The 12,733-nt window shown below is 51.4% G+C and overlaps 2 protein-coding genes across 2 annotated transcripts; both read left to right on the top strand.

Annotated features, from left to right (window-relative positions):
• Positions 1–5,691: 5,691 nt before the first annotated feature.
• Positions 5,692–7,316, top strand: LOC119312859 (phosphatidylinositol transfer protein 3-like). Its single transcript, XM_037588635.1, has 3 exons — positions 5,692–5,937; positions 6,351–6,646; positions 6,793–7,316. The coding sequence occupies exons 1-3, from the start codon at positions 5,821–5,823 to the stop codon at positions 7,106–7,108; spliced, it is 729 nt and encodes a 242-aa protein (XP_037444532.1). The 5' UTR covers positions 5,692–5,820; the 3' UTR covers positions 7,109–7,316.
• A 2,624-nt stretch (positions 7,317–9,940) lies between these two features.
• Positions 9,941–11,445, top strand: LOC119306798 (phosphatidylinositol transfer protein 3-like). The gene is made up of 3 exons (XM_037582921.1): positions 9,941–10,087; positions 10,503–10,798; positions 10,912–11,445. Exons 1-3 carry the CDS (start codon positions 9,971–9,973, stop codon positions 11,264–11,266), a joined length of 768 nt encoding a protein of 255 aa, XP_037438818.1. The 5' UTR covers positions 9,941–9,970; the 3' UTR covers positions 11,267–11,445.
• The last annotated feature ends 1,288 nt before the right edge of the window (positions 11,446–12,733 follow it).

Here is a 12,733-nt window from a genome sequence, read left to right as displayed (position 1 = left end):
CCTCCCCACCTTGGTCCGTGACAATCTGTCCGTCCACCAGGAGGGACGGGATATAGTTCTTCATCCTCCTACCATTCGCCACCAAGTGGAACAGCTGGGTATTTGCATCTCCTTCTCTAAGCAACATGATGCGCGATCTTTGGCGAGCTATCGTTCTTTCCAATGAGGCCAGCCCCAACACAAGTTGCTTAAGAGATCTCCTGAGCCACCGCTCCTCCTCTGTAAGTGACCGAATCTCCTGGGCACGGTCAAACCTCAGTATCACCAAGTTGGCGATGGCAATTTGCATCTTAATGTTGCCGACTCTCTTCTGACCCCAAGTCGCGAGTGTTTTAGCTGTGTTTCTGAGGAGGGTGTCAAGTCTCCTGAAAGGGTCCGTGATAGCCTCATCGCAAGTCCAAGCCGTCTGCACCACCTCCATGAAGCCATCCATGTTCACCCAGAACTTCTCGAAGCGGAATCTCCTCTTTGGTCCCATGTGCTCATCCAGGGCCAGATGTAGGGGACAGTGGTCAGAGATTGCCGTAGACAGCGCCTGAAGCAAGCAATTGGGGTGGTCGATCTCCCAATCAATGGACACGAAGGCACGGTCAATCTTAGTCATCGTTGGATTTTGGCGCTCGTTACTCCACGTGTAGTTGCGCCCATGGAGGAAAAGCTCCTTGAGAGCGTTGTCGTCCACGAAACTTTTGAACCTCCTCATCATTCGCCTGTCAATCAAGGAGTTGTTTTTGTCACCCGCGTGTAGGATTAGGTTGAAATCTCCGATGACCATCCAAGGCCCTGGACACAGCAGCCTGCACTCCGTCAATTCGTTTAAAAACTCGATTTTCTCGCTATCCTCCTGAGGGCCGTAAACCACCGACAACCACCAAGGCGTACCTCTCACGGGGGAGACGTAGGCCGTGATGGAATGAGTATCATTGACGTGGTTCGTCAAATGTACCCTGGTGGAATCCCAAGCAACGAAAATCCCACCTCTAGTATCCGACGCCGGTAAATAGGTGTAGCCATCGTACTTAGGCCCCATGCATTGCATGATCATATACTGGTCCACGCCTTCAAGCTTAGTCTCTAGGATACAACAAATCGCCACATGTAAAGAGTCTATAAATTCACGTAGAGCCTTCCTCCTTGCTGGCCCATTTAAGCCACGCACGTTCCAGCAAACTAACTCCAGTCCTGCGTATGACATGGCCAGGGTAGCCTCCACGTCAACGGCCGAACTGCACCTATACCATGATCGGCGCCGTGCTCTCCAAGTCACCTCCTAGGTCGAGCGGTATCGCCTTCCCGAAGATCGCCGCGATCGCCCTCAACTGCGTCTATTGGAGGGGCGAGTCAAACACCGTACGGATCTGATCTAGCGCGTCCTCAGAGACCGCCAGATCCTCAATATCCAGACCCAGTGCCTTGAGTAAAACCGCTTCCGCAGCCGATACCTTGGACTTCATATGCCCTATTGAGCAGCCCGACCTGGTGGCGCGCCTCGGTGTGAACGGGTCCTGGCCGGCTCGGACCCCACGCAGACCTTCAAACTCCTTGAGCAGCGGTGGAGCAAGTTTCTTAAGCAGCCCAACACAAAAGGTTTTGACGTTTCCAAGGGCAATGATCTCCTTGTTTGAGAGAGGGGTGCTCAAAGCGCAGACATCCGTCCCTGCTTCCTGAGGTGCAGCGATCCCCAACGCCTCGTCGTGCATGAATGCGCCGTACGTGGTCATCTCAGCGCCAGGGCCCGCGGGTCCCATATCCTGCGTGGTCACGATGGCCAGCTGCTCCTCGACACATGGGTCGCCCAATCCCGAATCCGCCTCGGTCGCAACGCGGAGGGAATCCGCCGCAGGGCCCCCACCATCAGTCGCCAGTGGTGCTGTCGGCCCCCGATCCACCCGCTCCTGTGGCCCATCCGCCACAAAGCGCACGACAGATGTGTCAGTGCGGACCGTCTCCACCTGGCCCAGCGCGATGAGGGCCGAGTCGCGATTGGCCGTCACCTGGGCGCCAATGGCCTCCTCCGCAGCTGCGAGAGGGCTGATCTCCTCGGGATTCGCCGCCTTTCCAGGTCCCGTCTCGCTGTCAGTCACAGATGCCAACTGCCCTGGCTCAGCCAATAGCATGGCAGCCCCACCCTCCCGCACTTCCTTATCCATCTCCCTTGGCTTAAAAGAAAGCGGATGCGGGCCCGGCACGTGATCAGAAGGAAACTGGGTGTCAGTTGCCTCCGCCTCCTTCTCCGCAGTGGCCATGGTCAGCCCCACCTGTCGGTCCTTATCCGCGTCGCCAGTCTCCAGCCTCGCCGCCGGCGGCCGTGTCATATCCTGCTGGGCACCACCCTCCGCGGCGCGGTTATGCTCCTGAACCAGCACCGTTGGGGTGCCAGCGCATGCCTGCACAGCAGCAGTGACGCCCATCGCCATGGGAGGGATTCGCCAGCTAGATGGCCCAACGCGCCCCAGCAGCGCTTGCCGATACGTGCCTCCGTGGTGACCATAGGACGAGCCGCGGTGATCGCGCACGCCCCGCGTCCATAGCAGGACTCTCCACTCTCCTCGGCCGGAAAAATCGTGTGAGTCGTCCGGCAGCCCGCTCTGTCCACTCCCATCAGAGCTGGACGGCCGCAACCAGGTCCCTGGCCCCTCGTGCTCCCTGATCCGACCAATGTGAACCAGAGCCTTGTACTCCAACAGCTGCCGGGAAGTTGGCATCTGTGTCACCGGGCCCTCATCCACCTCCGGCTCCGGCACCCAAATCCGTTTGTCAGCCGGCACGTCCTCGGGATCCACACACCAAGCTCTCATCTTGAACAGAGACAGAGCCTCCCTGTTAGCCGTTTCCGGCGCGAGACTTTCCACCAGGCACGCCGTGCCCAAGATCTCCGTCGCCATGTCCCGAGTCCAGGCGTGGGAAGGGACTCCTTCGATCATGAGATCGACCTGCGTGCGCATCATCCTCGAAACTGCCTGGGCCTGCCTCAACCAAGGACGAACGAAAAGCTTGAACCTGCCATGGTCGACAGAACCCGCCGCCAGTATCTTGTTTCTCATCTCCGGCGAAGAACAGACCACAAGAAAATCCTCCGGGTGGTACTTGTGCACAGAAAAACAGTGCCGTGGGATGCTTAGTTCAACCGCGATGGCCTCCGCAGCATCCACGCACGACACCGGCGGCCGGGGACCGCCGACGTAAGCCACCACCGCGAGTTTGAGCCGGCGCTCGAGGTCATCGATCTCCGGGGTGCGGCGGACGATGCAGACGCCTCCTACAGCTGTAGGCGGTGCCTGGCTGAGCCCCACAGGTGCGGTGTCCGCCGGCGCTGGCGAGGGCCTCCCCACCGGAGAGGCCTGCCTAGCGACCGGCGACAGCCTGCTCGCAGGCTCTGCCGGCTGCCGCAGCTGAGAGGAGCGCGCCACTTTGGCCAAGGCATCCCGCCGGAGCTCTTCCTCCGAGCGAGGGCTGCGCGAGCGCTTGCAATCCGACGAAATGTGCCCCTCAAGTCCACAGTGGATACACAGAGGCTTAAAGGTGCAATCTTCCCTCCGGTGGCCCTCCCGGAAACACTTGAAGCACAGGCCATAGAGATCAGCTGGGACTAGGGCTGCAAACGAGTCGAGTTCGAGCGAGTTGGAGTTGGCTCAGCTCAACTCATATTAAAATTCGAGCGATCTCAAACTGAGTGAAACTCAAGATCGAGCTCTAGAACATGACTCGTGCTCAGCTTGTAATGATCTCGAGTCGATCTCGAGCTAGTTTCGAGCTAAATGAGATGGTAAAAATTAAAAATCTATGGTGATTATTCCAACTAAATAAGGACACAACACGACACAACTTTGTAGGGCAAGAGCTCATCTTGGTCTCTTGGGTGAACTAGCAATAGATGGTGGTCTTCGTGGACGAGAAATAAGAAAACAAAGGTGCATATGCTGGGAAATTTTTGTCCAAAACAACAGGAAATTTAAGACGTAGTCGACAATGTACCATAATTAAACCTAAATCTTCTCTCACTTAACTAACCTTCCACGTTTGCCGGTAAATAAAATGGAGACAAATCATGCACATCATATATGGTAGTAACAAATTATCTTATTTCCATTTAATATATGGCGGGATCATTTAACATAATGGTATCATGTCGAGCTATCGAGCTAAAATTGAGCGAGCCAATATTGGCTCAAGATCGTCACGTTTCTTGGTCGAGCTACATAAACTGTTCAAACTCAACTCGTTTCTTTTCGAGTCGATCTCGAGTCGAGCCAAAAAACGAGTCGATCTTGAGCGGCTCATGAGCCTCGAGCTTTTCTTGCAGCCCTAGCTGGGACCTCCCGCCTCACTGGGGACGACGACAGCGAGTGCGAACGGGGCCCGGATCTGCCCGCCTCCGCCTGCTTCTGCAGCGCCTTGCGCCTGCGCCACATGGCCTTGCGGGAGGGGCCGGGTCTGCGCCAGGGCACCGCCGGGCCCGTCGCCGGAGCAGGTGCGGCCTCGCGCGCGGCGACAGGTGCCCGGGCCGAAGAGCCAGCAGAGCCCGGCGACTCCGAGAGTCCCAACCCGGAGACGATGGGCTGCATCCTGGAAGTCGCCGAGGAGGGGCTTCCACCACCGGACGCCGTGGGGATCATCTTGCATGGGGGAGGGAGAGGAGCGGGCGCCGGGGCCGGGGCGGCCTCCGGCCGGGGTTGATAGTGGGGTGGACGCCGGGGCCGGGGTGGCCGTCGGCGGGGGAGGGGAGGGGAGGGGAGACTCGTGATATCTTTTGTCAAGAGGATGCCCCCTCTGGCCTCTTGTGTATTTTCTCCACTTGCTTGAAGGAAATTTGTTATGGAATACCCATGGTGCACACATTCTTCAAACTTTTAGAAACTCATTTAGCAAAAAAAGATATCTACGTGGATACCAAGAACAAGCCTTTCTTTGTGAATGAGACATGCACCATGAAAAAGTGATAAATAACTTTTTATCGTATTTTTCTCTATGTGGAGTTGTGAGGCCATGAGCATCCACCATATGAATTTTCTTCTTTTTAGAGGATTTCATACTAATTCTATATATAGCCAATGTGAATGCAATTCTATGAAATCAATGATTTAACACATAGAGATATATACAGCTGTCTAGTCTGACAGCCTCAGCTATCTCATCACTCTCTCTCTTTCTCATCTCATCTCTCTCCCCCTCTCTCTCGGAGTAGCAGTAATGAAAGGACTGGACAGTTATGTGTAGTTTTGTTTTATTTTGGGTGTACTGTCTCCGTCCGCCATTACCCTTCACTGTTATGTCCCAAGTGGCCAAGTTCCTCATTATAATTACGAAGAAAGTGAGTGTCGTAGGTCCATGTTACTAACGCAACTGGTGAGAGAGAGATGTTACTATGATGATGTTAGTGTCACCGGCGAGTAAATAAATATGTTGATGCTTATGCGCTTCTGCTTTCTGAAACATGGAGCAAAGCACAAGAATCATTTTCATAGATTGAGTAGTCAGCAATCTTGATTTGCAGATCGGCCAGTGTCCTAAGTCCTAACTCCTAACTAAGATTCACGGTCAGGATGTGATGAGCTTTGAAGCTAGGACATTACTCCTAGCAGGTTCAAGTCCATTTCAGCGTCAACCAATCCATCAATAGACACCATCAAGAAGTAGATGGGAGTGGGACACCTCACTCACTCACTCACAGCCCAACTGATCAGTGATCACCCTTCTCTCTGCCTCTTACACACCAAGGCCAAGCCTTCTCCCTCTATAAGAAATTAAGAACCGATCCATCCTCCCGCCACTCTCTCAACAAAACAGCAGATCGAGCGCCATCATCGCAGCAGACTCAATATGGACTGTGGTACTGATGAGCGCCAACACGGCCATGGGGGCGACGGCGACGCAGCAGAGTGGAAGAAGGTGGCGGAGCTCAGGGAGGTCGTCGAGGCACAGGACCCCTCTGCCAAGGTACCGCAACATATATATCAATCGTCTCCTGATTCCTCCTCAATTTGTCGAACGTACGACTACGTTCAATCACACCGCCGTGATCGACCAGTTCAATCACACACCACCCTGGATGCATAGTTAATTTATTTCCCGGAGAGGATGTACGGCTGGTTCATCAGTCTCTTGTTAGTCCATCTAGCACTTCTATCTCCTTTTTTACGGGAGAAACTTCCGATCTATACATCATCTATCTGTCAAGGCAGTACAAAAAAACACTACAAGTAAAGATTACATCCAGGTTCATAAACCATCTAGCGATCTTGATAGAAGCATCTCTGTGTCGATCATCCTCATATAATCTGCTTTCCAATCACGTATGTCCACCTGAATGATGATTCATTTGTTCATCTATCACTATCGTTCGCGTGCAGGAGGAGGATGACTTCGCGCTGCGGCGGTTCCTGCGTGCCCGGGACCAAAACATCAACAAGGCATCGGCGATGCTTCTCCGGTATCTTGCCTGGAAGCGTGTCACCAAGCCCCATGGCTTCATCTCCGACGACGAGGTGCGCGGCGAGATTGCAAAGGGAAGGGACCGCCTCCAAGGTTTTGACCGTCTTGGTCGCCCCATGTCGTATCTCTATGGTGGGCGCCACTTCCCTGTCCGGCGTGATCACGAAGATCTCAAGCGCTATGTGGTCTATGTTTTCGACAAAATCTGCACCAGGTATATGCTCCACATATATAGATCAGCCCGTTTTGCATGAATTTAGTGCGCTAACTAGCTACTCCCTCTTATATTTCTTTACGGAGGGAGTAGCTAACAGTTGATAGATCGAGTGGTTACTGATGGGTTTTTCTCAATCGTTATAGGCTGCCGGCAGGGCAGGAGAAGTTTGCGGCGGTGATAGACCTGAAGGGATGGGGGTATGCGAACTGCGACATCCGGGGATACCTGGCAGGGCTAGACATCATGCAGAGCTATTACCCAGAGCGGCTGGGCCGCGTGTTCCTGATCCACGTGCCCTACATATTCATGGCTGCGTGGAAGATTGTGTACCCCTTAATCGATGACAAGACTAAGAAGAAGTTTGTGTTCGTCGCTGATAGGGACCTTGACGCCACACTTCGAGACGCCATCGACGAGTCCCAGCTCCCTGAGGAGTACGGTGGCAAGCTCAAGCTTTAGGCCTACAATAGTTCACCATCGTCCAAATCCATATGATGATCAATCGATAGCGATGACCATCCGGCATATGCAAATAAGGTTGCGGCGTCCGGCGAGACAGCCCGAAAGAGGTGACAATCCTTGCAAGTGTGGGAGATCAGCTCACCGCTCAGCTACATGTTGTAATTTTTTTACGAAAAAATTGGTGACTCTCATATGTGCCCCGTTATATATGTTTTTTTCCTGTAAGACTGTTATATATGTTTCGAAAACCAAGCGCTGACATTTCTCGGTGAAACACATCAAAGACACAAATAAAATCATGTTTTATGTTTGACAGTTGCAAATTAATCACGATGGTGTTCTTAAAACCACCCTACCAACTTGAAGAAATTCACACGCGTGCTACCCTCTTTCCATCCTCCTCCCCCACCGACACCTAGATCCGGTATCCCAGGTCGGCCCACGACGCACAAATGGGTAGACTGTCTCGGGCTGCTGAAGAGGAGCAAAGGCAGCATGCTGAGGAGGAGAGAAGAGAGAAGGAACGAGCAGAAGCAAACGAAAGGTTCAAGCTGCTCGAGAAAAAACTAGAGGTAGAACATTCTCTAAATTTGGCCCCATTCATTATATAGCAACGAACTATTCTCACGTGGCTCTACTCTTATAGGCTCTTATGCAATTCAAGGCGGTGGAAATGATGCCCCTCCTCCTCCTCCTCCTCCAGTAGCTTAACCCGATGGAAATGATGCCCTTCCTCCGCCTCAAGATGTTGTATGAAAATGTGAACTTCTATGCGATGTACATGTGTTTTGCAAGTAGTGAACTTCCATAAGTTCACCCTATGTATGAATTTGTGAACTTGTGTGTGATGTGTACTAGTATGAAACATTGGCCTATGTGAACTAGTTTGAGTTATGCTTATGTGAACTACTTTAAATTATGCCTATGTGTGCGATGTGTTGCTCGATGAATTTCTAGGGAGCTAGGAGCTCCCACATTCATTTGTTATGATAACATTTTCTACATTGAAGATATAGACAGAAAACGCACTCTAGTTGTTTTCAGTTGTAGGGATTAGATAAGAAACAGTTTGACAACAGAAGCAATGGGACACATTTCCGAGAGCCACACTCGGAAACAGAGCCATTCACGAGCGCTGCTCTCAGAGGGGTCGCTTGAGCACTTTAACTACTGTTGCGCGTTCTTTTCCAAGGGCCCCTTTTGGAAAAGGGTCATCTGAGCACTTTAACTACTACAGTTGTGCCACTCTTTTCCAAGAGCTGTAACACTCGATAAAATTTCAACTGTCATATGGGACACTTGGGCCCATAGGTCATGTTTGAAGGTTTCCGTCAATGGTCGTATACCGAGCGGTAAGAAGGAACCTCTCGCTAAAGACAACGCATCATATTATTCTTTTTAAAAAATTAACAAATAATTTGAATGTTTTAGTTTTACCATAGTTTTAAATAGCGCACTAAGCATCTTAGCGGCGGACCTCTTCCAAATGCTATAGCGCGCTATAGCGGAGCTATAGCGCGCTATTTAAAATGTTTGTTCCTTTGTTTGGACCAAAGTTTCTTAGCGCAAGATCTTTTGTAAACGCTATAGCGTGCTATAGCGGAGCTATAGGCGGGCTATTTAAAACAGTGTGTTTTACTGATAATTGGGACCACTTGGACCACATGTCAGGTTTGAATGTTTCTGTGACATACTTTTGCTGACCGAACCATCGCGGCTCTTGGTATAGGTAACAGAAAGTGACGGCGCCGTTAGTTGCGAATGGGCATGCCACGTGGCTTCTCTTTGCCGTGTGGTGCTCACAGCGTCTATGCCTCTTGCCGTGCATTGTTTGTTCGCCGTGAGTTCGTGTCGGCAATGTTAGCTAGTTGCCGTGAAGCCATGGTTGCCGACTATGGCTCTCGGCATCTGTACGTTTGTCGAGTGCCCGTGCTTTGGCTCTCGGCGAAGAGACACACTCACATCACTGCTCATAGCATCTTCCTAAGCTCTCTCTCTCTCTCTCTCTCTCAAGTTATGTGTAGTTTTGTTTAGTACTGTCTCCATCCGCCATTAACCTTCACTGTTAAGTTCCCAAGTGGCCAAGTTCCTTATTAAGGCATCTCCAACAGCTGTAAGATAGGTGTTGGTAAATCTGCCACCTAGGACATAGTGATGATATGGCATGTAATAAATGTGGAAAGAGAGCAAAGTTGTATGTAGAATAACCAACAACCTTTGCACAAGCTCCAAGGTGAAATAGAGAGCAATCACATTTATTTTCTCAACATCTATTGGATAGCTTAGATACAACCCATTGGAGTAGTTGTATGATAGCTTGTTGGTTGATGACATGGACAATTTACCAACAAGACTAACATACAATCTATTGGAGATGCCCTTATCAATAACAAAGAAAGCGAGTGTTGTACGTTCATGTTACTAACGCAACTGCCGAGAGATGTTACTATGATGATGTTAGTGTCACGGGCGAGTAAATAAGTTGATGCGTACGCGCTTCTGCTTTCTGACACATGGAGCCAAAACGGAAGAATCTTTTTCATAGACTGAGCGGTAGCAATCTTGATTTACAGACCGGCCAGGGTCCTAAGTCCTAACTAAGTTTCGCGGTCGGGATGTGATGAGCTTTGAAGTTAGGAGATTACTCCTAGCAGGTTGAAGTCCATTTCAGCGTCAACCAATCCATCAATATACACCATCAAGAAGTAGATGGGAGTGGGACACCTCACTCACTCCCTCACAGCCCAACTGACCACCCCAAGGCCAAGCCTTCTCCAGCTATAAGAACCGATCCATCCTCTCGCCACTCTCTCACCAACACAATATAGATCAAGCGCCACCATCGGAGCAGGGATCAATATGGATTGCGGTACTGATGAGCGCCAATATGGCCATGGCGGCGACGGTGACGCGGCGGAGTGGAAGAAGGTGGCGGAGCTCAGGGAGGTCGTCGAGGCACAGGACCCCTCTGCAAAGGTATCGCATCATACAAGTATATCCCACCCGTAGGTCCTGCATTTTTGGCATCATAAAATATCCATCGTCTCTTGAGATTCCTCGTCAACTTTTTGCCTGACTAAGTAGACTACGTACGCCTCGCCGTGATCGACCAGTTCAATCACACCACACTGGATGCATGGTCAATTAATTTCCCCTTGAGTGAACTGCACGGGTCAACTAGGTTGCTGTGCTAGCTTAATTAGCTGTTAGTGTTTGAGAGGAGAGGACGTACGGGTGGTTCATCAGTCTCTTGTCAGTCCATATCCAACACTCCCATCTTGATAGATGCATCTCTGTCAATCGATCATCCTCATAGAACCTGCCTTCCAATCACGTATGCACACCTGGATGATGATCCAATTGTTCATCTATCGCTATCGTTCGTGTGCAGGAGGAGGATGACTTCGCGCTACGGCGGTTCCTGCGTGCCCGGGAGCACAACATCAAGAAGGCGTCGGCGATGCTTCTCCGGTACCTTGCCTGGAAGCGTGTCACCATGCCCCATGGCTTTATCTCGGATGACGAGGTGCGGGGCGAGATCGCAAAGGGAAGGGACCACCACCAGGGTTTTGACCGTCTTGGTCGCCCCATGTCGTATCTCTATGGTGGGCGCCACTTCCCCGTCCGGGGTGATCACGAAGATCTCAAGCGCTACGTGGCCTACGCTTTTGAGAAAAGCTGCACCAGGTATGGACCCAGATAGATCCATCAGTTTTGCATGCATTCACAGTCTGCTAACTAGCTAGCTAACAGTAGATTGATCGAGTGGTTAACTGATGGGTTTGTCTGAATCGTTATAGGCTGTCCGCAGGACAGGAGAAGTTTGCGGCAGTGATAGACCTGAAGGGATGGGGGTACGCGAACTGCGACATGCGGGGGTACCTGGCAGGGCTGGACATCATGCAGAGCTATTACCCGGAAAGGGTGGGCCGGGTGTTACTGATCCACGTGCCCTACATATTCATGGCTGCCTGGAAGATGGTGTACCCCTTTATTGATGACAAGACCAAGAAGAAGTTTGTGTTCGTCGCTGATAGGGACCTCGACGCCACGCTTAGAGACGCCATTGACGAGTCCCAGCTCCCCGAGGAGTACGGTGGCAAGCTCAAGTTCCAGGCCTACAACAATTTTTCACCATCATCCAAGTCCATCTAATGCTCAATCGATAGCAATCACCATCTGATATATGCAATTAAGGTTGCGGCGTCCAAGGAGCCAGCCCGAGAGAGGTGACAATCCTTGCAAGTGTGGGGATCGGCTCACCGCTCAGCTACTTGTTGTAATTTTTTTATGAAAAAATGGTGACTCATACATGCCCGGTTATATTTTTTTTCCCTGTAAGACCATTATATATGTTTCAAAAACCAAGTGCTAACATTTCTCGGTGAAACATATCAAGGACACAAATGAAATCATGTTTTATGTTTTAAGTTGCAAATTAATTACGATGGTGTTCTCGAAACCACCCTCCTAACTTGAGGAAAATCAGAAGCGTGCTACCCTCTTTCCATCCTCCTCCCCCACCGAGGCCAAGATCCGGCATCCCATGTCAGACCATGACCCGCAATGGGTAGACTGTCCAGTATCTTCTCCCTCCCAAATCCCCGACGGTTGGCGCCCTCCTGAAGTTAGGCACCTGCCCCCCACTAGTAGAAAATAGGGTTTTGGTTGAGGCCATGATAAGGGCATTAATTCAGGTTCGCTCACGAACTGAGACCAAAGGGTGCATCAGTCCCGGTTCGTGAGGCCAGGGCTCCGGCCGGGCCTCGGGGGCCATTGGTCCCGGTTCGACTGACACTTTTGCTCCCGGTTCCAGATATGAACCAAGACCAATGGGCCTCGCTCCTGGTGACGATGCCATAGACCTAGGGTAGGGTCATAGACCTGACCTATACGCCCTACCCAAGGTCACTACCCTAGAATCAAGGAAGTTCAAGATATAACAAGGAGTATCAACTGAAGCCATCGAGTGCGATCCACTCGACCAGTCAGCTCACTCGGATACCTCCAATTTCGCTCGACCTGGATGGAGTCATTCGACCATTCAGGGAACCACTTGGAGTACAGAAGACCTAGAGCCACTCAGGATGGCAACAGTCAGGCATTCACTCCATAGTCTTAAAGACCATTGATGACACACTTTATAGCTGGTGTGATCAGTAACGCTCTATCTTAATGTACATCGAACCCTGTAACGGGGGACGGCTGGGGTCCTGGCGCACTCTATATAAGCCACCCCCTCCTCTGGGACAAGGGTTCGCACCCCTTGTGACACACACATCCATATTCCAGTCGACCGCCTCAGGGCACCGAGATGTAGGGCTTTTACCTCCTCCGAGAGGGGCCTAAACTCGTAAACTCGTGTGTACAACCTCACCGTACCTTGACCTCGCCTCCTCATACATACCCCCCTATTCTTACTATCAGACTTAGTACCACGACAGTTGGCGCCCACCATGGGGCAAAGCATCTTAGCAACTTCCGGGGAGGTTGTGTTTTCTCTGATCTTCATCAACATGATTTCCGGCGGCGGTTTGATCATGGGCCGCGAGTTCCGACTCGGTGCGCTCACTTCGTCGCTGACGACTCCTCCTGGCTTCAGGAAGCTCCCCTCGACGTCGA

The sequence above is a fragment of the Triticum dicoccoides genome, chromosome 5B, assembly GCF_002162155.2.
Source record: "Triticum dicoccoides isolate Atlit2015 ecotype Zavitan chromosome 5B, WEW_v2.0, whole genome shotgun sequence".
In the NCBI taxonomy this organism is placed as follows: Eukaryota; Viridiplantae; Streptophyta; class Magnoliopsida; order Poales; family Poaceae; genus Triticum; species Triticum dicoccoides.
The sequence above is the reverse complement of the archived record's forward strand: the minus strand, read 5'-3'. Positions and strand labels throughout refer to the sequence as shown.